Source organism: Macaca thibetana, chromosome 3, assembly GCF_024542745.1.
Source record: "Macaca thibetana thibetana isolate TM-01 chromosome 3, ASM2454274v1, whole genome shotgun sequence".
Lineage (NCBI taxonomy): Eukaryota > Metazoa > Chordata > Mammalia > Primates > Cercopithecidae > Macaca > Macaca thibetana.
This window is the reverse complement of record NC_065580.1, coordinates 117456411-117480319: the sequence shown is the minus strand read 5'-3', so window position 1 is coordinate 117480319 and position 23909 is coordinate 117456411. Positions and strand designations below refer to the sequence as shown.

General features: G+C 49.1%; 1 protein-coding gene across 16 annotated transcripts in view; it reads left to right on the top strand.

The window, feature by feature from the left end:
• The window catches only part of TNS3 (tensin 3), a 309986-nt gene that overhangs the window by 209761 nt on the left and 76316 nt on the right, over positions 1-23909 (top strand). For all 16 annotated transcript variants that reach the window (XM_050785529.1, XM_050785522.1, XM_050785526.1 and 13 more), the window contains one exon: positions 10070-11326. In XM_050785529.1, the coding sequence (XP_050641486.1) occupies positions 10070-11326 (1257 nt within the window). The remainder of the gene's footprint in view (positions 1-10069; positions 11327-23909) is intronic.

Here is a 23909-nt window from a genome sequence, read left to right as displayed (position 1 = left end):
TGGGCAGTCTCAGTAAGGTGTCCCGGTGCTGCGCTGCAGCCTCTGTCCTGCTGGGCGCCTCCCCTCCTGGCAACTCAGACAGTGATTTGCGGTCTGGGGGCTTGGGAAGGAGTTCACTCTCAAGGTGAGACTGACGTAGCAAGGGAGCAATGCCTTAGAATGGAGTTATTCCGCCTAAGGAGAGAAAGAGTTGTCCCTACAGAGTAGAGTTTATTACCGTCTTTTATTTTTTGTTAAAAAAAAAAAAAAAGAGGAAATATATCAAAGTCATAGGGTCTCCGATTTAGTAGATTAAAAGCAATGTTCTCAAAGACCCAAGTGTAGTCCTCATTTCTTAGCTCTTGATTTTTCTCTGGAGTAGAAAATGATTTAATACAAACTCCAAAAAGTATTAATTAGCAAAGAGTCAGAATTCTATTGTAATAAAATTAAAGCAAACCTTGTTTTAGTGAGAGGTTATACATGCTCTAATTATAAATGTCCACATGGAAAAAACAAGAGTGATTTTTGCATATGCTGTGGATAAGATAACACAACACCCCTTGAGAAGGAACCTCTTGGCTCAGACATTGCTTCCTGACTGGGAAGGTCTTTCTGTGCCTGCAGCTCCTACCAGGCCTCCAGGGAGCAGGTACCCTTGGGACATCGCCAGGGCTACCCGTACCTCTGCTCCTGGCTTCAGATGCGAGAATGCTCCTTGCCTCATTGTTAACCCCATTCAACACTGCCTTGTGCTCTGGGTCACAGCCTAGTTTTCAGCCGTCCTAGCTTGGTGATAGACTCTTCCATACTCCGGAGCCTGAAATCCAGGCAGTCCATCAGCACCTGTCCTCACCAGCACTGAAAGCCCCGCTGGCTGTTCCACATTGTGCAGCCTCAGACCCATCAACTGAATAGTCTGCTGGAAAACTCACAAGTCCAGCGCCGGTGCCCATCGCTCATGTGTCAGTTGATTTAGCAAATCCAGGAGAAATGTTCTGTCTCTGCGAGGGGAGGTCATGTGATGCAGTGATGGGAACCATGGACGTGCATGACACGATCTGCCAGATCACCCTTACCCGTCCCCCTGTGAAACCTGGACATGCTCTGGTCCCTTGCAGCCCCTAACCTCATAGGTTCAACAGAGGAGAACCCATGTCCCTTCTGGGTTTGCTTTGAGCCTCAAATGAGGCAATAGGTGAAGTTCTTGGAAGACAGTAGTTGCCCAGTTAGCTTATCACTGCTGCTTTTGCCATCATTGCTGTCAGTGACTGAGGAAACAAAAAAAGTATGGGATGGGAAAACAGTTTTACAGCTGGTCAGAGCCTGAGCCAGGCAGCTTGGCCATAAAGTCGCACTGGGTGGATGGTTAGCAAAATTGGTGCCTGGGACAATTTGAGTCGTATCAAAAAATGACTTACAGAACTTTTGAATACGTTTTTTAAAACCCATCTCTTATCATAGCTTTATATTAGAGAACAATTCTTCAGGGTAATTCTCGAGGCGGGAGGTCAGTGGACCTGCTTTCTGTGTACTCACTGATTAGATGTTCATGGAGCACTCCTCTGTCCCTCAGGTCTGCACCCAGAGGGTCCACACGTGAATCACATGTGAGTTCCGGGAATTCTTCACTTGACCAGGGAGGGGGAAAGCACAGAAAGGAGGGTTTGCCCAGTGCCTGCTGTGTGCCATGCCTTTCATGTTGCACCCCAGTGGTCCTGGGAGCTGATACCAGCAAACACACCCTTCTCCAGGTTGCTTTGCTACAGACAAGGAAAGTGAGGCACAGAGAGGCTGAGTGATTCATTCATCTGAAGTCACACAGCTATGATGAAGCCAGGACTCAAGCCTGGGTTATGCCAGAACGTCTAGAAGGGGAGGGAAGGTGTGCACATGAATCACTCCATTGGAAATGTCAAAAGATGCTTTATGTGACAGTGAGATGCAAAGGGACTATGATCGCTATCCCAAGGAGAGAGGGTTTCCTTTGTCTCATGGAATTTAGGAAGAGGAGGGAAGGCCTTTGAAGAGGGAGAGGAGGGCAAGGGGGAGAGGGAGAAGGAGGAAGGGGAGGAGGGGGAAGAGGAGGAAAGGGAGGAGGAGGAAGAAGAGGAAGAGGGGAGAAAGGGAGGACATCAAGAGGAGTCACCTCAGGTTGGGGCCTAGTGTGCTGTGAGTCTCATTTCTGTCTTGATCTCACAACGTTTGTTTTAAACAAGGTGCAATTTACATGCAGTAAAATGTGCTCTATTTAGTATACAGTAGTCTGAGTTTGACAAACCTTATGCCATGACACTCCCACCACTATCAAGACACAGATATTTCTATTGCCCAAACCGTCCCTCGCACCCTTTGCAGCCTCCACTCTTCTCCTGGCCCCGACCACACCCATTTGTGTCCAAACACAATGTCTCCACCCCAGAATGTCACCTACGTGGAGTCGTACATAGTCCTTGAGACCCCTCCAGGGGACCGCCTGCAGACGAGTGCTCATTCTTGAAACCAAAGCCTCTCTGTCTTCAGTATTTTCCCTGGGCTGTGCTTGTCAGAGCCTCACCATGGGCACTTGCAGCTGCAGACCCAATTCCAATAAACCTCCACTTATTGGGATTGTTTGGATATGGTGAATTGATTCAGCTGGGTGGTCCCAAGTGAGTCATTTGAGGGCGATCTAGGGACAGGACGGTTCCTGGCTGTGTCTGGAGAAGCTACGTGTTCCCTGTGGTGGTCCAGGCGCAGGTGGGACCTCTGGCATATCCATGGCTCCTGACCCCAATGGGGCTGCTGGTACCATGGGCGTGTGGGGGTGCTGAAGAGTCCATGCTAGGAGCAGCACCTGATCCACTGTGAGGATAGAAATGCACTTGCTTGAAGAAACAGAACATAAAACTGACCATCACTACAGCGGCTGTGGCAGCACAGGGGTCTGTCTCCGATAATGAATCATTTTAGGAGTTAGAGAGGAAAGCACAAATTGCTTGATAGTCTCTGAGGAGTGAGTGAGGTGTATATGAGTGTGTGTGTGTGTGTGTGTGTCTTGATCTAGATATCTGTAAAATATAAACGTGATTGACTAAGATTAGAATTTTATCATTTTTAAGGGATGGAAATAATGGGTATTGGAGTTGGCGGGAGGTCGGTTTAAATTTCAGATGTTCTATTCAGTAGGCTTGTAAAAAAATCATTAATGTTAGTGCAGGCTCTCTCAGCCTCTGATTTCTCATCTGTAAAATGAACTTCCCATTTCCTGCTTCACAGAATTGCTTTGGGAATTGAGTGGGACCCCTAGGGCCTAACAGTGTGCTGGGAGCATGGGAGGAGCTTGCACAGTGGCCTTGTCTTTAGGTGGTCAGCTGAGTGGTAGGAGAAGGGTGTTTCCAGAATTCTCTCTGTTCGTCAGGTGATGAGGATGCCAATTCCTGCAGCCTCACCTGGCTCACCTGAGGGTGGTCGCTTCAGCATCAGTGGGTGCTTTTCTTCTCACACGCCACTCGGTCTTTCCCTTGCCTCTGTTGATCTGTCTATTCAGATGCCGTGAAATGTGCCCACCACCCTTTCCATCTCTTGTTCCTCTCTGTTCCCCAAGGGGGCTGGTCCATGCTGCAGCACATCATCAGGACTGGGCTGAATATTGCTTCTAAGTCCCCATTTATGACTAGCAATCATAGCAGTGCTTAGTCAACTCTTACCAACTTTCATGGAGAAGAATTTTCTAGTTTCTCCTTTGAAACTAAAAAGTTTCAGGGAGGATACTGTTAGTTCTTTTGAAATGAAAAGTTACTTTTTAAGCACACCTGTCGCAAAAAGTAGAGTACGGGATTCTTAGCATCAGTACCTAGAAAAAGGAAAGGTTCTACATCGCTTCATAAATCTATCAGATTTGTCCTTCTTTTGCTTCAAATCAACTTTCTGTTGGAAGCAGGGCCAGTGGACAGTTCAGTGGATTACAGATCAGTGATGAGTATTTTTGGTTGCTAAGTGATTGATGATGGAGGGTGCTGAAGTGTGAGGTCAACCGTCCCTTTGGCCAGCTGATTGTTAGCTTGCCGGGGAGCACAGTTGGGCATTGCCTAATCTGTTTTCAGCCGGGATGGAAGGGATATTTTCATACATATATTTTTTTGTCTTGTCCATTTTTGAGTGACTTTTGAAATACTTTCTGAGTGCCTCTTACTCTCTTGCCTCCTTGTGGGAAAGCCATGTTTCAGTACCAGGGTTGGGGTAGAAAGAGAAGGATTCCCTGCAGGGAGGGTGGGTGGGGAAGTCTGTTGCTGTAGGTCCTCCAAGGAGACAAGAATGTCTGTTCTGTATTTTCTTCTTTCTGGTCCTTTTCCAGGCGATAAACTTCACTGGTATGTCATGCAGCGGAAGTCATTCAGGGCCATATTTATGTTTGTTGGATTTTGAACTAAGATCCGGCCACAAGGAAATCGTTGCCAGACAGTGGACAGACTCCCTTGGGAGGGGAGGTCCTTGGTGCTGTTGGCTGGGTCTGGTGGCAACGCAAGGGAAAGGGGACACCGAATGGGATGATTTATCCTGGACTGAGATGTGGAAAGGTTCTCCTCCTGCATCCGCAGCTGAAGAGCTATGGGATCCCTGCGAGTTACTTCCTCCCACTCTGGGATCAGGTTCTAAATTTGCAGAATGAGGGTTGATTCAGACTTCTTCATACTCCCTTTGAGATGGAAGCAAAATGTTAAAATCTGTTATTTAAGGATATAAAAAGGTGGAAGGGGCAGACGAGTGGCAGGACCCCACCTTTGAGAATTCTGTCCTTACCCCACCACCTCCTTACAGCAGTGTCAGCCCTGATAGCACGTCAGGTGCCAGAGACAGAGTGGAGACTTGAAGCCCTGCAGCCTCCCTCACCTAGTAGGGGCTCCTCACCCTCCCTGCCCCTAGGAGTTCATCAGGGCACCAGGAACCCCACCGACAACCCATGTCCAGGAACCACAGATGGGAGTTTTGTTGGCTATGTCATTTCTCTGGTCTGGGTGCAGAAAATTACTTTCTACATCACTTTTCCAAACCAGAACCATATTATCAGTAGCATTCTGCCATCAGTTAAGGAGGGTATCCTTTAATGATGGATCAGCGCCTTTGGGAGCTGCAAACAACAGGGTGTGGGCTCCTGTTTGGTTTCTCATTGGCAAGACTGGCAGTCAGCCATGCAATGACCCTGCTTCCACATCCCTGTTAGGTTTCATTTCTAGGCAGGATTCTCTTTTTATTGCTCTTGTCCTGCAGCTTTTGCATTGAGTCTTAGAAAGCATAACAGTGGCAGAAAGTGTTTAGGTGAGGCTCTTTCCTATGCGCCCAGTGTAGAGGCAACAGTTTCATAGGTGAGAAGATAGACGATACAGAGGTCAGAAGACAGATATTTACCCAGCCCTGCCACTTGGAGCTGTGTGGGTTTGAGCAATGAAACGCCAACCTCACAGGTGGCAGGAGGATAAAGGAGACTGGAAATGACAGTTAGCATGGTGCCATTTGCTTGCATCTACTGTTTGCCAGGGCTCTGTCTCATTAATATTTGTGCCCCTGGTTCCGAGCACATTGTGTCCAAATAATGTTCAAATGTCCCCTGGATATCTGGTCCATGCTTCCTGCTTCATGGGCAAATGGGCTAACCTTTAGGGTCACGACTTTTGTTTTCTTTGGAATTTAGAACCCTTAAATTGGGTGACTTCATTTACTTTTCCAGTTGTGTTCATTGTCAGTTGGAGACCAGCCAGGTCAGTAGCGATGGCCGCCCTGTTTCCGCCTCTCACGAATGGGTGGACCTGGCTGTGCTGCCTGGGAAAAGGCCCAGAGAGCGGGGACACCTGGGCTGCAGGTGGCCAAGGGCTGCACAGCTCTTCTACCTTCAGATCCTTGTGGGCTGTGTGTGTGTTTGGTTTGGGTTGGTGGTGGTTCTTTGCTTGTTTGTTTTGCCTGCTAAGGCAGCTGATCTTTCCAAAATAGCTCCCCAGATTTTGTCATGTGTGAAAAAGCTCAAACTTTTAGCCTCTCACTCAATACTCACCTGGTGTCAGAAGCTGTTCTCTAATGCTGGAAATGTAAGAGAGAGCAAAATAAAGCAAACCACCTGCCCTCAATGAGCCTGAGTCCCCGTGTGTTGAAGGTGCAGTTCTTCTGAATGCAAGTATGTACTCTGGATAAAAACCCAGTGAGGAAAGCGTGGTCAGGGCAGCACCTGTTGAGGAGGTGAGGGAGATGAGATGCAGAGAGGGACAGGAGCCAAAGCCCCAGGGCAGGTGCATGCTTGCAGTGGACTGCTAGGAACAGGGCAGGCAGTGAAGAGATGAGCCCAGAGAGCGGATGCCAGGCCCTGTTCACTATGGGAAGAGCCTTTAATAGTAGTTATGAGTGCTCTTACTTGGAGCCAAAGATGGAAAGCATCTTTGTGTCTTTCGTTCCATTCAAAGATAGGAAGCATTCCGTTTTATAAATGTAAAAACCGGGAAACTGAACAGCCTGAATGTCATGACCAGGAACGCACACAGAGTAAATGGTGGAATGGGGATCCCATCTTTAAGGATAAAGGGAAACAGCCGTCTCCTTTGTCCAACTGAAATTCAAGTTCTTCCTTTTGCAAAGTGATAGCCCTTATAAGAAAACAGGATAGGAACAGTGTGTTCCAGAGGCCCCTTCTCCTTCCCTCCCCCTGAGGCTGACTCTCCTGCCCCCACTGAAGACCACGGGGGTGTAGGTGCAGGGGGTTGTCTGTGGAGCTCCTGGGATGGCCTACCCAGAGCTCTGCACCTTTAGAAAGATCTGTGTTGCTACCGAGTGATTCAGAAGCTGATAATCTTTCATATTCTTTTCCTGTACATTTAATATTTGTTGGGCATTTTCTGATGTAGAAAACTACATATGTATGTAGCAGGAAGTTTAGCAGGAGTCCAGCCTTGTCTTTGACGCTGGATAGGGCTGGACTGGACCCTCTCTGTCCCATGGCTGTGCTCTCATGTATTAATAGGAAGGTGGTTGAACACCACCTGGGCTGTCAGGATTTGATGAGACCCCGCTTGGAGGGCTCAGAATGGGCCTGACATAGATGGAGTGTATAGTCAATGGTAATGGAAATGTTGTTGTTTTTAATGCATCTATTATTATTTTAAGATTTCTACTACTAATAAAATAGGATTATTCATACCCTCCCACAGGAGAGGGACTATCCTCTGCCTTACCATTTGGTACGGAGCCTTCTAATCACGTACTGTTCTTAGCAGGCAGGGCAGGGAGCTAGCTGAAGGATTCCACCTCAGACTGATTAATAAGCCCTTTTTGACAGCATTTTAATTTAGATTAGAAGAATTGCTTTACAACTCATTCTTGGGCTTTTTTTTTTTATGTCATTGTGCCAATTTATTTTAACTCAGATTTAGGGAGAAGGGTGTGGGAGTCATATAGACTTAGGAGTGTGAAATCTGTGACCGTAGTGGGTAGGCTCATGCCCCAGGCTGAGTGGCCCTGCAGTGTGTGTCCTGGCTGCCAGCCAGGTGTGGGAGGGACTGGGTTGATGGCCATACAGCACCCTCCATCGTGGGGAGGAGGAGTAGTCTTTGTCATTTTCACGGAGCAGAAGCTGTTTATCAGCACCTCCTTCTCACACTGAAAACAGCAAGAAGGATTTGCCAGGTCTTACATTTGTTAAATTTTCCTGGTAACAGGAAATCTAAACAGAAACCAAATTAAATTGATGTTTACTCAGGGCCTATAAAGACACTCACCCCTGTGCTATGCCGTTTAATTCTCAGGTCAACCTTTTCATAGAACCATCTACCCACACCCTCATTTTATAGCCAGGAAGCTGAAGGTCAAGGTGAATGCACCAGTTGGTAGAACCCTAAGGGTGGACTCAGGATAGAGCTGGGATTTGAACCAGTGTCCATCTGATGCCAGAGCTTCTTCAAGGGACCACTCTACTTCACCATCGCCTAGTGATTGCATTAACAAATGGATTGCATTTTCCATTTTTGAAATTGTAGAGGTGATATTTGCACGTGCCTTATAATTTAGGCCAGTCTTTCCAGGTGTCTCCTTTGTTTAATTTGCACAGAGCTGGGTGAAGTAGGTGTTTTAGTCTCTGCCTGTTCTGAAGCCTGGTCACTCGGTGATCCCTGGTCAGAGCAATGTGAGTTCAGTACCACCTCTTTGTGGGCAGGGCCACTGACAGAGCTTCCAGGTGTGTGCCCTCCTGGTGCTCTCTGAGCAGGTGGGCAGTGGGCCAGCAGGAGCACACAGGCGTCAGGGCCAGTGCACCTGGGTTCTAGGCCCACCTCCACCTCCTAGCAGCTGCCTGACCTTGGGCAAATTATTTATTCTCTTTGATCCTCAGTTGCTTATAGATAAACAAGAAAATAGGTCATACTGTGAAAATTAGAGAAAATGCACGATGCTCCTGTCCTGTCAATAAAAGGTACTCAGAAAACAGCAGCTGTTACTGAGGCTGTTACCTTGAATGAATCCCATGGCATATGTCCTGTCATCACTTTCCCTGCCTTGAAGACTTGGTTTATTTTCAGCATTTTGTGTAGCATTTCTACTCCCAGACCCTCCCTTCCCTAGGCTTGACTTTAGGATGGGAGTCACGGCCACTGCAGATGGGCCTATACCCCTGTGTCCACTCTCCCCACTCCTTGCTTCTCTGCATGCTTTCCCTTGGGCACGGTTGAAACAAGAAGAAAGCCTTACGTGGGCGTGTTTTCAGCACCACACCCCAGTACCTCTCAGGACTCTGTCCTAACACGTTGTCCCAGTGTTTTCAAAAAAGCCAGCAGCTGCTGACCATGGTGGTGCATCAGCCTGGAGCCCGGGGCTATGAGGCACATGCTTAGGGCAGGTCCCTCCAGAGGGCTCCTGGGCCAGGCTTGGTGACTGCTGTTAGGTAGTGGCTCACGTCTCTCAAATTCCAGGTGCCCACGCAGCGTGGGCTTCCCACCACCAGCAGCTCCCTGGCTGTGGAATGCTTGCAATTTCACAGTTGAGAAAGTAGAAGGTGGGGGAGGCCCATGGGGTGCGGCATGTGCTGACTACAAACTCCAGCTTATTTTAGGAGGCTCTTGGCAAGGACCTGCTGTGTGTGGTCGCGGCAATTGGCCAGTCAGCACATTGAGGCTCGGGAGTCCCAGAATGCCAGAGTCATGGCCATGATTAATAATAGCAGCCGATGCCTCAGCCCTTCCTGCCCACACTTTAGTTCAAAATTTTATTTTCTTGACATTCCATGTATGGAAATCAGCGCGTGAAGGTCAGCCTCAAGTGTCTGTGATCCTGAGACATTCACCAGGCACCTACTTGGCCCAAAGTTGCTGTGCCAAGCAGGAAGACCCAAACCAATTCCTGTACTTTCTCTTTTCATTGAATTTCATATTGACCTTTGAGCAGACATTCAGTTTTTTTTTTTTTTTTTTTTTTTTTTTTTTTGAGACAGAGTCTTGCTCTCTTGCCCAGGCTGGAGTGCAGTGGCACGATCACTGCTTACTACATCCTCTGCCTCGCAGGTTCAAGCAATTCTCCTGCCTCAGCCTCCTGACTAGCTGAGACTACAGGCATGCACCACCACACCTGGCTAATTTCTGTATTTTTAGTAGAGACGGGTTTCACCAAGACATTCAATTTAATAGGAATTTGCTACCCAGCACCTAGCTGATGCTCAACAAATGTTAGACAGGTCTATGAACAGAAGCTCTTCTTTGTCTAAGATGAACAGTCCATTCTTGGGGATTTATGAGCCGAGCTGGCCTCAACGTTCACAGTCATGATGAAATTAACAATGAGCCCCAAAGGCAAGATGATTCAAAAGGTGAAGAATCCGAGAGTTCAGAATGACAATTTGTTCTGCATGGAAAGGTAGAAATGATTCAAGCACCTGAAGATGTTTATTTGAATGCCTTTTCATTGGCATCCTCCAGAGTCTATATAGAACTTTGTGATCTTAGAGGGATCTTTGTCCCTGCTTATTGTAAATCATATTTTGAATCCATTTATTTGTTTAGACAAATGCACACACTCATTCTGAGGGTGTGAGACTTGCTTTCATCCCGGACTGAAAGCCTCTCTCTGGTTTTCTCCCCCGCAGTGCTACACACGCAGGGCCCTGTTGATGGCAGCCTTTACGCGAAGGTGAGGAAGAAAAGCTCCTCAGATCCTGGCATCCCAGGTGGCCCCCAGGCTGTCCCGACCACCAACAGCCCAGACCACAGTGACCACACCTTGTCTGTCAGCAGTGACTCCGGCCACTCTACAGCCTCTGCCAGGACTGATAAGACAGAAGAGCGCCTGGCTCCAGGAACCAGGAGGGGCCTGAGCGCCCAGGAGAAGGCCGAGTTGGACCAGCTGCTCAGTGGCTTTGGCCTGGAGGATCCTGGAAGCTCCCTCAAGGAAATGACTGATGCTCGAAGCAAGTACAGTGGGACTCGCCACGTGGTGCCGGCCCAGGTTCATGTGAATGGAGACGCTGCTCTGAAGGACCGGGAGACGGACATTCTGGATGACGAGATGCCCCACCACGACCTGCACAGTGTGGACAGCCTTGGGACCCTGTCCTCCTCGGAAGGGCCTCAGTCGGCCCACCTGGGTCCCTTCACCTGCCACAAGAGCAGCCAGAACTCACTCCTATCTGACGGTTTTGGCAACAACGTTGGTGAAGATCCGCAGGGCACCCTTGTTCCGGACCTGGGCCTTGGCATGGACGGCCCCTATGAGCGGGAGCGGACTTTCGGAAGTCGAGAACCCAAGCAGCCCCAGCCCCTGCTGAGAAAGCCCTCAGTGTCCTCTCAGATGCAGGCCTACGGGCAGAGCAGCTACTCCACACAGACCTGGGTGCGCCAGCAGCAGATGGTTGTAGCTCACCAGTATAGCTTCGCCCCCGATGGGGAAGCCCGGCTGGTGAGCCGCGGCCCTGCAGACAATCCCGGCCTCGTCCAGGCCCAGCCCAGAGTCCCACTCACCCCCACCCGAGGGACCAGCAGTAGGGTGGCTGTCCAGAGGGGTGTAGGCAGTGGGCCACACCCCTCTGACACACAGCAGCCCTCTCCCAGCAAAGCGTTCAAACCCAGGTTTCCAGGCGACCAGGTTATGAATGGAGCTGGCCCAGAGCTGAGCACAGGCCCCTCCCCGGGCTCACCCACCCTGGACATCGACCAGTCCATCGAACAGCTCAACAGGCTGATCCTGGAGCTGGATCCCACCTTCGAACCCATCCCTACCCACATGAATGCCCTCGGTAGCCAGGCCAATGGCTCTGTGTCTCCGGACAGCGTGGGAGGCGGGCTCCGGGCAAGCAGCAGACTGCCTGACACAGGAGAGGGCCCCAACAGGACCCCTGGGCGGCAAGGTGAGCTGGGGCTCCACGGGAGGTGCTCCACGGGAGGCTAATGTGTGATGAGAAATCAGCTTAGTAGGTTCGCTTTTGGCAAAACCCACAAGGGAGGGACGTTTCCCTTGCAGTTTCAACTCTCGTGAATTTTGGCCTAGGATCCAAATGCTGTCATGCTGGTGTGGTCCCTTGGTGGGAGATTTGGAGGGTGGGAGAACCAGGCAGAAGACCCGCTGCTAACATCAGTGCAGGGGCAGGGAAGGGCCCCTCATGCCTTCATTGCAGAATGGGCTTAACAGTGAAACCGTTCTCCCTTCATGAATGCTGGTGGATTTACGAAGGAAGCATACTTCTGTCCTTGTGGTATAGATCAGGGCTTTGTGGAAAAATGCCAGCTACTTCAGTGGGGCTGAAGGTTGGGGATGAAGAGGACTGCTGAGCCCTCAGACAGCTTTGTCACAAGGAAGTGATTCAGCAGTGGTGGTATAAAATGTTCTGATTACAAATACACGTGTCAGAGTTGGCCATGGTGGTGTCGGGGGACTGGTTATGGAAGGCAGTGCCTGGGTGGAGGCTCGGGGTCCACAAGGGGTTCTACCACGGAGAGCAGCTTAGTGATGGGAGGGGCTTGGGGGAGCAGGCTCATGGGTGAGGGGACTGAGAGCTGTGGTGGGACCCAGAGCCATGGGGCCAGGTGCAGGGGCCTCCTGGGGATGCCCCAAAACCAGGTGGGGGTCATGCTAACTGCAGGGAGGCCAAGACTGCACGTGTCCTTTTCCCCTGAGGCTGGTGGTTTAGAAACCAGCACAGGGCCTTTCTGCCTGGCTTTGAGGCCTGGGAAGAACCAGGGCTGGGAGTGGTGGACAAGCAGTGACCTCTGCCTAGGTTACAGCAGCAGTGTCTTCAAGCTGCATCGATGTAATGGGGCAAGTTGCATGTTGGGACCAGATTACTATACAGTGTTCTTTCTGTTGGGAAGTCATGAAAGCCGAGGGGACCAGAGAGCTGGAAGTGGTCATGTCGGCCAGGGAGGACACTCAGCAGGCAGAGAAGGGCACTGAAACGGAGCAGGGTTGTCTCAGTAGGGGACTGTGTGGGTGAGGTCATGTGGTCTGGAAGCTTCTGCACAGAGGTGCACGCCAGGGGAGGGCAGCCAGGCTGTAGCGGCTATGCCTGGGGGCCACTGGGAGGCTACAGGAGGTGGAGAGACAGAGCTGTGTTCTGGGAGCCCTGGCAGTGATATGCAGGGACCGGGACCCAAGGATAACCTTGGGCCAGAGAGTGTGGCATCCATATGATGCCAGGGCCTCCCACATTGGCACGTTGGGGTGTGTTGGCAAATGGGGGCCGCTGGCTCCTTAGAGGGACTTGCCTCTAAAAGTGAAGACCAGAGAGGTAAAGGACGAGGGAGAATATGGCTATGTGACACTGTGCATGTGATTCCCACCATGGGCTGGTAACACTGATGAGAGATGCTACCATTTATGCCCGCGTGGTTCTTGGTTTAGGTGTGCTGGCCCATGTCATCATCCTAAGCACCTTGGCTGCAGGCACCAGTCCCTGCCTTATAGTCGTGTTGACGGAGATGTCAGTAGGTTACATGGCCCACCCAGGTTCACATGGGACCGGCGTAGTAGAGCAAATGTCTGTGCCCTGCGGTGTGGACTCAGTGTCTCCAGCCTCTTTGGAGTCACACAGGTGAGGACTGCAGTCCCAACTCAGGTCTGGGGTGGCCTGGGGGAAGGAACACACGCTCTGCAGATGTTGATCCTGGCGTCAGGTCTGAGTGTGCTGTGGGCTGCCTGAGTGACGCACATGTGTAAAGGGCAGTGTCTCTGTGAATTTCTCTTCACTCCATCTGTGAGAAGGAAACCCTATCCCAGTGCCTGGCCCAGGGAAGGTGTGAAGAAAGGCTCGTCCACATCCACCTCTCACTTACTAGGGGTGTGACTGAGCAAACAGCTGTCATTCCAGCCTGCCTGAGTAACTCCGTCTTTGTATGTCCTGAGCTGGGAGTTTGAAGGAGCCTGGAGAGTCCCCCATGAGTAGATTATTGGACTTTACAATACAGCTGTATAGCAACCACAACACCACAGCAGGGTAGCAGTTCCTGAACAATAGGTCCAGGTTGATGCATTAAACAAATATATTTGGGAAATTCTGAGTTTACAAAAAGGCTCCAATGAGAACAAAACTGTCTGCAGTATCACACCTGACTTACTTCACCAAACCTTCTTGAAAGAAGTTACTTGGAAACATTAAAATCAGAAGTCTTTTCTCCTGGATAACAATCTCATGTAGGTTTGGAGGAGGCTGGAGGCATCTGAGTGTATGTGGAGAAGAGGACTCCATGGCTTAGGTTAACATATAGTGGTCTCTTGAGGTTAATATGTCTTCCAATTGATTGAATTCAATCCTTAGTGATTCCCCATTCTTGCTGCAAATAAACAGTTATAAGGCCTGGAGTTTTAGAAAGCCACATCATATTATTCACCCTCAGATTGGCTGTTTTTAAATTACTTGGTAAACTCATTATTTATTTATTTTTATTTTTATTTATTTATTTTTTTGAGACAGAGTCTCACTCTGTCGCCCAGGCTGGAGTGCAGTGATGTGATCTCAGCTCACTGCAAGCTCTGCCTCCCAGGTTCATGCCATTCTCCTGCCTCAACCCAGTAGCTGGGACTACAGGCACCCGCTACCGTGCCCGGCTGATTTTTTGTATTTTTAGTAGAGATGGGGATTCACCGTGTTAGCCAGGATGGTCTTGATCTACTGACCTTGTGATGTCTGCCTTGGCCTCCCAAAGTGCTGGGATTACAGGCGTGAGTTACCGCTCCCAGCCAAACTGATTACTTTAATAATAATTTTTTTTTTTTGTGAGTCTTGCTCTGTCGCCCAGGCTGGAGTGCAGTGGCACAATCTCGGCTCACTGCAACCTCTGCCTCCTGGGTTCAAGTGATTCTCCTGCCTCAGCCTGCCGAGTAGCTGGGACTACAGGCGCGCACCTCCATGCCTGGCTAATTTGTGTATTTTTAGTAGAGATGGGGTTTCACCATATTGGCCAAGCTGGTCTTGAACTCCCAACCTCGCGATATGCCCACCTCGGCCTCCCAAAGTGCTGGGATTATAAGCGTGAGCCACTGTGCCCAACCCAGTAACACATTTTGATTTTGATTTTAGATCCTCTTTAATTCATTTTATTATAAAAGTTATTTAGTTATCATTTTGAAGTTGAAGGACTTTCATATCTCAGCAATAGACCAGTAAAATTCAGTGTATATTTGGGTATTGACAATACAAATGTAAAGTATTTATTAATCTATGCATATTTGACAGGCATCTCGGACCATTTGTCCATTTTTTTCTAGCGTCAGAACTAAAAAGATGTCAGAAGATTAGATATAAGCAAAACCGGATACCAGTTTCCCCAGAGCTTTTTAAAATTGGGAAGTGACCTTCTTGTAGGAACCCTGACACACGTGAGCAACTGTCCGTGAGCAGTGATGAATGGACACTGAAGGGTTAGCTGCAGCGTTGGAAACAGGGCAGAGGGAGCCGTGCCTTTCCTGGGAGCTCTGCTTCCTCTTCCAGGACATGCCTCTTGTGCTAGGTAAGCACCAAGCTGGGAGATGCAGCAAGCCTTGAGACTTGCACTTCATTTAGTGTAAAAAGCCTGCACAGTGTAGAGGTGGTCTCTGAACAGCCTGCATGGCAGGCTTTTGGATCTCAGTCCAGGACTTTCTGACCTGATAGAAATCCCTTTAAAAATTGCTCACTGGGCTGAAGGAGGCAGATCACCTGAGGTCAGGAGTTCGAGACCAGCCCGGTCCACATGGCAAAACCCTGTCTCTACTAAAGTTACAAAAATTAGCCTGGCGTGGTAGTTCATGCCTGTAATCCCAGCTACTTGGGAGGCTGAGGCAGGAGAATCACTTGAACCCAGGAGGCAGAGATTGCAGCGAACTGAGATTGCGCCACTGTACTCCAGCTTAGGTGACAGAGCAAACACTCTGGCTCAAAAAAAAAAAAAAAAAAAAAAAAAAAAATTACTTACTTCTACAGCTCTCAGGCACTGCAGCTAAGCAGGGAAGGAATCGTTTCTTTCCTCCCTGGCAGGTATAGAAAACACTGGAACTCTTTTTGATTTTAAAATTTAAATTTCAGTATTGACATTTCTCAATAGGAAGTGGCTACTTTGGCAAGCAGCAGAAAACAAAAATCACTAGATCCTAGCAGGGACAAGTGTGGTAGCAAAGCAGCTGGTTCTGAGTCCCTGGGACATCGTCAGAAGGTTGGGGATGCTGCTGGAGTGCCTGCACTTTGAAGGCATCTTAGATCCCCCAACCCATATCCATCTCCTCAGCCAGCCAAAGGAGACCAGGGCTGCTGAGCTGGAGTCCTCCTCCTTCAGCTTAGCTCCACGTGTGAATAGGAAGGATCCTGGCATGTCCGAAAGGCTCATGACATGCCCAGAATGGTCCCATCACTTACCCTGCAAGGGGAATCATTTCCACATCTGTGTGTGTGAGGGTCAGCCCCATAGATGGTGCGGCATTGCCTGACTGACTGGAGACTCTCTTGAGTCTCACTCACAAGGGGAAACTGTAGACTGGAAGTTCTGAGAGCGCCATGTCTACGTGAGCCCCTTCTTGCCGGGCTGCCTTCCATCTCATCCCTGGACACAGACTGCTACACAGCTTTCTTAATTCTGACGGTAGATGAAGGTTTGTCACAGAGACCTCAGCATCCTGAAGTTGCCAGAGCCTTTCACTATTTGCAGATTATGTCCTCATTATGAGGAAGACCACCACTTGTGGTAGAGAGTTGGGAATAGCATTGCCCAGTGCACCTCTGGGGGACTTCTGGGTATCCTGCATTATTTATGAGATGAAAATTATATGTGAAGGCTAAGTATTTCCTGAGAAAGTCTTTCATACCAGCACAATGATAATAATGGTGGTTCTGCTGCTGATGGTAGTGATGATCATGGTGATGATCATGGTGATGATGATGGTGATGGTGATGATGATGGTGATGGTGATGATGACTGTGATGGTGCTGGTGATGGTGATGATGACAATGGTGATGGAGATGATGTTGATGGTGGTGATGCTGATGGTGGTGATGGTGATGGTGATGACGGTGATGGTGATGATGAGTGATGATGGTGATGATGGTGATGGTGGTGATGGTGATGATTGGTGATGGTGCTGATGACAATGATGATGGTGATGATGTTGAAGGTGGTGATGATGTTGATGGTGATGATGGTCATGGTGATGATGGTGATGATCCTGATGTTGGTGATGACCCTGATGATAGTGATGATGGTGATGACTGTGATGATGTTGATGGTGGTGATGGTGATGATGATAGTGATGATGGTGATGACCATGATGATGGTGATGACTGTAATGACGGTGATGATGTTGATGGTGGTGGTGATGTTGATAGTGGTAATGGTGATTATAATGGTGATGGTGATGATCCTGATGATGGTGATGACTGTGATGATGATGGTGGTGGTGATGGTGATGGTGATGGTAATGACTCTGATGATGGTGGTGATGTTGATGGTGATGATGATGTTAATGGTGGTAATGGTGATGGTGATAATGGTGATAGTGATGATGATGGTGATGACTGTGGTGATGTTGATGGTGATGGTGACAGTGATGATGGTGATGACTGTGATGATGGTGATGATGCTGATGGTGATGATGATGGTTTGGTGATGGTGATGATGACGGTGATGAATGTAATGATAGTGATGTTGTTTATGGTGGTGTTAGTGATGGTGATGTTGATGATGTTGGAAATAGTAAGAACTGTTACTCTGAGTGCCTACACTGTTTTAAGTACTTTCATTTTCACTGGGACACATAACAGATCTCTCATCTCTCTGACTGCACCCCATGGCCATGTCCTAATTCCACTAAACTCACCCTCTTACACCAGGCAGCAAAACTCTTGAGGGAAGTGCTCATTATTTTTTTTCCCTGGCATGCAGGAAGAGTTCGACATATGTTTGCAGATATAGGGGTCTGGGACAGGTGGAACTGCAGATGATCGTTTCGAGACCAGAATTGCTCTGCTGAATGGGCACTGAGGGGGATTTATTACTGGACAGTGTAGAGTAGCCCTGCCCACCCACAAGACCAGAGAGAGGCTATCCAGAGGTGGGATATCACAAAGCTCTGGTGGCTGAGACCTGGGCGCTCTCTGTGCCAGTGAGCACAGTTTTATGTCCTTCTTGTAGAATGGGTGAGATTCAGGGAGTTGGTTCGGGGGCATTTTGCTCCCCACAAGTGTCTGCCAGCCATGAGGCCCTGCTCCCTCACTCTGATCTGACTTCTGCCACCATCAGTGTTTTGTGGAAGAGGCCCTGGGTGCTGCTTCCAGGCTGATTGTCCCCGCCCCACTTTGGGTCTCAGCCTGGTTTCAACCTGCACGTGGTGGGTTTTTTGCATCATACCCTTTTAAGTGGGGGAAGATTTCAACTGATGATATCCCAGTAACAAAAGAAATGACTCAACCTGTGAAATTTATGATTCCATGGGTGGCAGAAAGCCAGTTCTGTGGTTTTTTTTTTCATACCTTGAGGGCTCTTTGCTTCATATTGTCAAAATATTTTATTCATGTTACATCAACCTCCACCCTGTGACGACAGGAACCTGGCAGGCCCTGTTCTGCTTGCAGACAGTGCTGTGGCATTCCCACCAGGCATTCAGTGTCCCTCCCAGACTCGGCACCTGCTCTGTTAGTGCTAACCCATGGCTGATAACCTGTGCATCCTAAAGAAAGTTCAGAGCAATGGAAACTGTCAGCTTTTAATAGTTGACCATGGGGAGCCCGTTGATTTAAATTGTGTGCTAAACTCCAACTAAAGGAACCAAATGTGAAAGCTGGAAGAGCGCTTTAGGGTTCAGAAAGCAGGTCATCTGCAAGCTCTGATTCCGTGGCAGAAGGCTCACAGCCTCACAAAGTGGAGACATGCAGATAGTCCCATCTTATTTCAACTCCAGAGTTGGGGAACGTGCCGGGGGTGCTCAGCCAGAGCCTCTCAGCCAGGCCTTGTGAGGCAGAGGGATCCTTACCAGACAGACGGTCTGGAGGAGAGGCGGACTGCGAGAAAGCATAGTGTGCCAGGGAAGTTCAGTGCCGGGAAGTGAGGCTGGAGATGCAGATAGGCCCCACCATGGAGGGCCAGGATGGGGGCCAAGGGGCATGGCTCTTCCTGAGGGCAGAGGCGAGCCTCGGAATCTTGGGCTGGGCCCTCACTTGCTTTTTTTTCTTTTCTTTTCTTTTCTTTTTTGCATGATCACTGTCTTACCAGAAGAGAAGGCACTGAGAAGGTGCACTGAGCCCAGGAGCTCCATTAGGGGCCCAGAGACAATGGAGGCTAGCATTTAGGCAGGATGGGGGTGCCATGGGGTGGCACTGGCCTCCAATTCTGCAGAGGAAAAATCTCAGGAGAGAAGGAGGGAAGTGAGTAAGTGGGCCCTAGCGCCTGCCCCTGCAGCAGCTGGACATTGGGAGAATGAAGGGGCCTTGGATTTGGCTGTTAGTGATCTGGATATGGGGGTTTCAGAGCCAGGCTGGGGACACAGGGGATCCACGGTACTTTCTAAAGGTCCAGGTGTCGTTATTTCCATACTGTGTTATAACTGAGCAGTCCCCAGTTACGGGCATCACCCTGCCAGTGCCGGACCCTCGGAGCATGGGGGAAGACACCAGCATGCGCATCTGGGGTGGAGGATGGAGGATTGACTGCAGCACCAAGCATAGACACTCCTGGACCCCTCCAAGGACTCAGGCATCAGCAAGAGACCAGGTCTCACGCCAGCACCTCCGCCTTTTGGGGGCTGTCTTTGGATGGTCACAGTCAGCCCAGGGTCACCTTTTCTCCGAGAGGTTTCCCTTGGCCACTGCACCCTCCAAGCAGCTGGGTGAGGTCCTAGGACCCAGGTCTTATAAGAGGGACTTCCTGGTACTCACATCAGAGAACCAGGGTAAAGGAGGTCTGGGAGCCGAGGAGCCAGGGCCCCTGGCACTGGACATGTGTCCATGAGGAACTCTTACTCTCTGTTTGCTACCACGGGCAAAACAAGGTTTTTTCTCCATCTGTGAGCGTCAGTCTCTGGAGGTGGCTGAGAGAAATGGGATATTTATGTGCCTTGAGAGCTCTAAAAAGAGACTCCTGCCCAAGGGTCAGGACTCGACACAGCTCCTCTCGACTTCAGACCCTGATGCTTTAGGGCCATGGATATGAACAAGCCATGTGTATGTGAGTGCACATTTAATAACCGAGTCAGCCCACTGCACTACAGGGAGCTCTGTGGGTGTCCAATTCGGAAAACATTTTAGAATGAGAAACTCAAGTCTGCTCTGGGAAACTGCCATTGCAGTGACTTTCTTTTATTGCATAAAACCAACTTTGAAATTTTGGAGTTGATGAATCATTTCCATTTGCCCCAGAGACTCTCACTCTGCAAAGCAGGGGGACTTGGTTTCCCACCCCGCCACTTTGGTGGGCGCTCTGAAGACACTGCTGAGAGGCTCGGGCCACAGAGGAGAAGGTGCTATCTGGGCCTTCTGGGACTTTGAGGTATGGATTGCAGACCATCTTCTGCTCAGCCTACACTGCCCGTGATAGCCACAGCAAGGGATCTTCACTGGCTCAGGCCCAAAATGAAGTATTGTTTCCATAACAGATACCTTCTAATGCCATCTTTACTCTCCTGAGATGAAAGTCATAGCTAATATAACCTCCTTAAGCACATACTAAAAACTAAATTTAACATGCTAACACTCATGTCAAAGGAAAAATAAAAATAAAGTAATTCACAATAGTCATTTGCATTTTGAGATGAAAATCTTTGGTCTGGCCCACACTAGAAAACAGAAATCATCCCTCAGTTTTAAAAAATACTCATTAATTTTTTAGTGTGGTGAAATACACATAACATAAAATTTAGCATTTTAATCATTTTTAAGTGTACTGTTCAGTGGTAGTAAAGACATTTGCATTGCTGTGCAACCATCATTAGTATCCAGTTTCAGAAATTTGTCATCATCCCAAAGGGAAACGTTATACCCCTTGAAGTCACTTCCCGTCCACACCTCCTCCCCAAGCCCCTGACACTCACTCATCCCCTCCTGTCTCTGGAGATGTGCCTACTGTGGGCATTTTACATAAATGGCATCACACTATATGTGCCTTTTGTGGCTGACTCCTGTGACGTGTTGTGTGATGTTTTCAAGCCAGATGTGTTATATAGCCCATGTGGGAACTTCAGTACTGTTTATGGCAGAGCAATATTCCACAGCAGGAATAGAGCACAGTTTGTTTATCCATTCCTCTCTCGATGGAGACCTGGGTCATTTCCACCTTTGGCCTTGGTGAATGGTGATGCTCTGATCATGGGTGTGCCCGTGTTTGTCTGAACACCTGCTTTCAGTTGTTTGGGGCGTTGCTCAGGAGAGGGGTTGCTAGGTCCTGTGGCAGCTCTGTAACTTGTTGGGGAACTGGTGGGTCCTATGGCCGCTCTCTAACTTGTTGGACAACTTCCCCCCTGATGCTTGAAAGTCATTTGGCATCACCAGGTCTCTGGCGTGTTTCATTTGTCCCCAGAAGCTCTGCCTGAGCTGTACTGGAAGTGGGCTGGTCTGTGTGATCCTAACAGCCTGAGTGCTGGCTCAGGGGAGCTGCTAATTTATGGAATCCTAGGTAGGTAGTGGTAGAATTCTCTCTCTCTGTCAGGGTGGAACAGTTTTATAACAACTCCACAGCAACATGGCTTTCTTCCAGTCATGCCACATGTCCACTGCATTGTGGCTTGATGTGGGCCTCATGCCGGGGCCTGGGATGAGGGGTGAGCCCTCTTTGTGCACCCAAGGCTGCCCACACTCCTGAGAGCATTCCCCGCTCCCATGGCCTCTGCCAGAAGTCACCGGCTGCGTCACTCCCCAGAGTTCATCAGCCAGGTGGACCCGTGGCCACACTTACGTTCAGCGCAGCCCATGTGGCCCTGAAGGTGGACAGCCCTTGTATCCGTCCTGAGGCACGGGATAGTAAACACCATGGTGATTAAAAGAGGAAATATTGGCCGGGCACCGCGGCTTACGCCTGTCATCCCAACACTTTGGGAGGCTGAGGTGGGTGGATCACAAGGTCAGGATTTCAAGACTAGCCTTGCCAATATGGTGAAACCCCGTCTCTACTAAAAAATACGACAATTAGCCGGGGATGGTGGCGCGTGCCTGTAGTCCCAGCTACTCAGGAAGCTGAGGCAGGAGAATCACTGGAACTTGGGAGGCAGAGGTTGCAGTGAGCCGAGATCACACCATTGCACTCCAGCCTGGGTGACAGAGCAAGATTCCGTCAGAAGAAAAAAAAAAAAAAAAAAAAAAGGCGAAGTGTTTGGGGAAGAGGCCAGTAAGGTCACGTGATGGGGGGTGATCCAAAAAGAAAACCAATCCCTGTGAACAGGCAGGAATTGAAGCCCGTACGGAAGCTCCGTTGATGGGGTCTTCGGGGTCTTTGAGGCAGGGCAGTGTGTGAGGCAGGCAGGGGTCCCCCTTCTGTGGTTTGCAGCTTTTCACATCTGCACGTTAGGTTACAGTTGACTTACAAAACACTGGGTATTGCTGACATTTCTCATGTTGGAGGGCTTCGTTGTTTGGACATATCATTTCCCTTTTAATATGCCTTCTTAGAAGAAATGCCACCACCTAGCCTTGGATTTCAGTGTTTCCCAGTGGAAAGAATTTTCAATTTTGCAATCTAAAATATGGGATTCTCTCCCTTCACCTTCTGTTGCAGTTTTGCCGGCGCCCACCCGTTCTCTTAGAATCAGGGTTAGGCATGGAGACAGCGCGACTGAGGAAGGGTGGGCCTGAGACGGGAACGCTCTTCCCTGGGTTGATCTTGATATGTCCGTCAGAACCCTGGCTAATGATTTCCTAACACATTACTTTGTGAAAAAATGCAAGTTGCACAGCTCTTTAAGGCTATGCCCTCCAGGTGGAAGGGGCTGGTTAATCAGTCCTGTTTCAGTTTTGGGAGAAGGCTCCTAAAACCATTTCTGGGAGCATTTCAACCGGGAATAGTGTTGGGGCGTCCTTGTCGTGCCACCTTGCCTCCTTTTACGCACTCTCTTGAAAAGATTCGTGGGTGTATGTGAATGAGCTGAAGTCTGGAGGCCTCAAGTTCACCATGAAGCAGTCTTTGCCCGTGATTTGTTTTCACTCCTTGCAATGCAAGGAGCTTCCAGAGCCTATCAGGCACACCTGTGTGATGTCGCACTTCATTCCTAGAGGACCATATCAAGATAAATCAGTAGCTTATGGGGACTTTACGTTCTAATGCCAGATAGAAAATGAAAGAAGGCATGTTTTAAAGTAGGTAATGTTCTAGCATGTCGTGAGTTTTCATCTGTTCTTTTTATTTTTAAAATTAATTAATTAATTTATTATTTGAGATAGGATCTCACCCTGTCACCCAGGCTGGCGTGCAGTTGGTGTGATCACAGCTCACTGCATCCTTGACCTCCTGGGCTCAATTGATCCTCTCGCCTCAGCCTCCAGCGTAGCTAGGACGACAGGCGTGTGCCACCATGCCTGGTTAATTTTTTTTGTATTTTTCTGTAGAGACAGGGTTTCATCATGTTGCCCAGGCTGATCTGGAACTTCTGGACTCAAATGATCCGCCCTCCTCAGCCTCTCAGAGTGCTGGGATTATAAGCATGAGCCACGGTGCCTGGCCCCGTTTTTTCTATGTTTTAATTAACTTATTTATCATTGTATATATTTAAGGTGTTTAACATGATATTTTGTTATACCTATACATAGGGAGAGGACCACTACAGTCAAACAAATGGACATATCCACCACTGTACCTAGTTACTTTTGTGTAAGAGCACTGAAGGTCTACTCTCTTAGTCAATATTGCATCCTGAAGATTTGCTCCAGGAGCAGATTCCATCTCTTAGAACAGGGGTTGGACACCTTGGCTTGCATGTTGGAGTCACCTGGGGAGCTTTAAAAATGCAGATGCTAAAAATGCGGGTACCTGCTTCTACCTCTGGTAGGTGGCAGATTGAGTTGGCCCTGGTGGGGCCTGGATGTCAGGCTTGCTTTAAAAACTCTCCCCAAATAATGCAGTGCAAATTCAGGGTTGAGACCTGCTGTGATTCTTGAGCTTGGTTGTGTGTTGGAAACACTAGGGAGTTTTTAAAAAGACTGACACTTAGGTCTAACCGCTGGAGGTTCTGACTTCACGGGTGAGGCCCAAGCTTCAGGATTTTAGTGATAAAAGGTGGACAACGGCCTTTGAGAACCACTGTTGTATATTTGCAGTTCTGTTGTGTATTTGCAGTTCTCAACTTAGGTGCGTGTCCCAGCCTCCAGGAGAGCTGGCCCTTGGCTCATTGAGGCTGGAGTGTGCCGCAGGGTGGTTCTGACGAGAGCAGGATTTGTGACCCTGCTGTGGGATTTAGAGGACAGCCAATAGTCACACATCGGTTATCCGAGGCAGAGGCAGGCGATCCCATGGGCTGCCTTCCACCTGGGTGGTGGCTTTATTTCACCAGCGCAG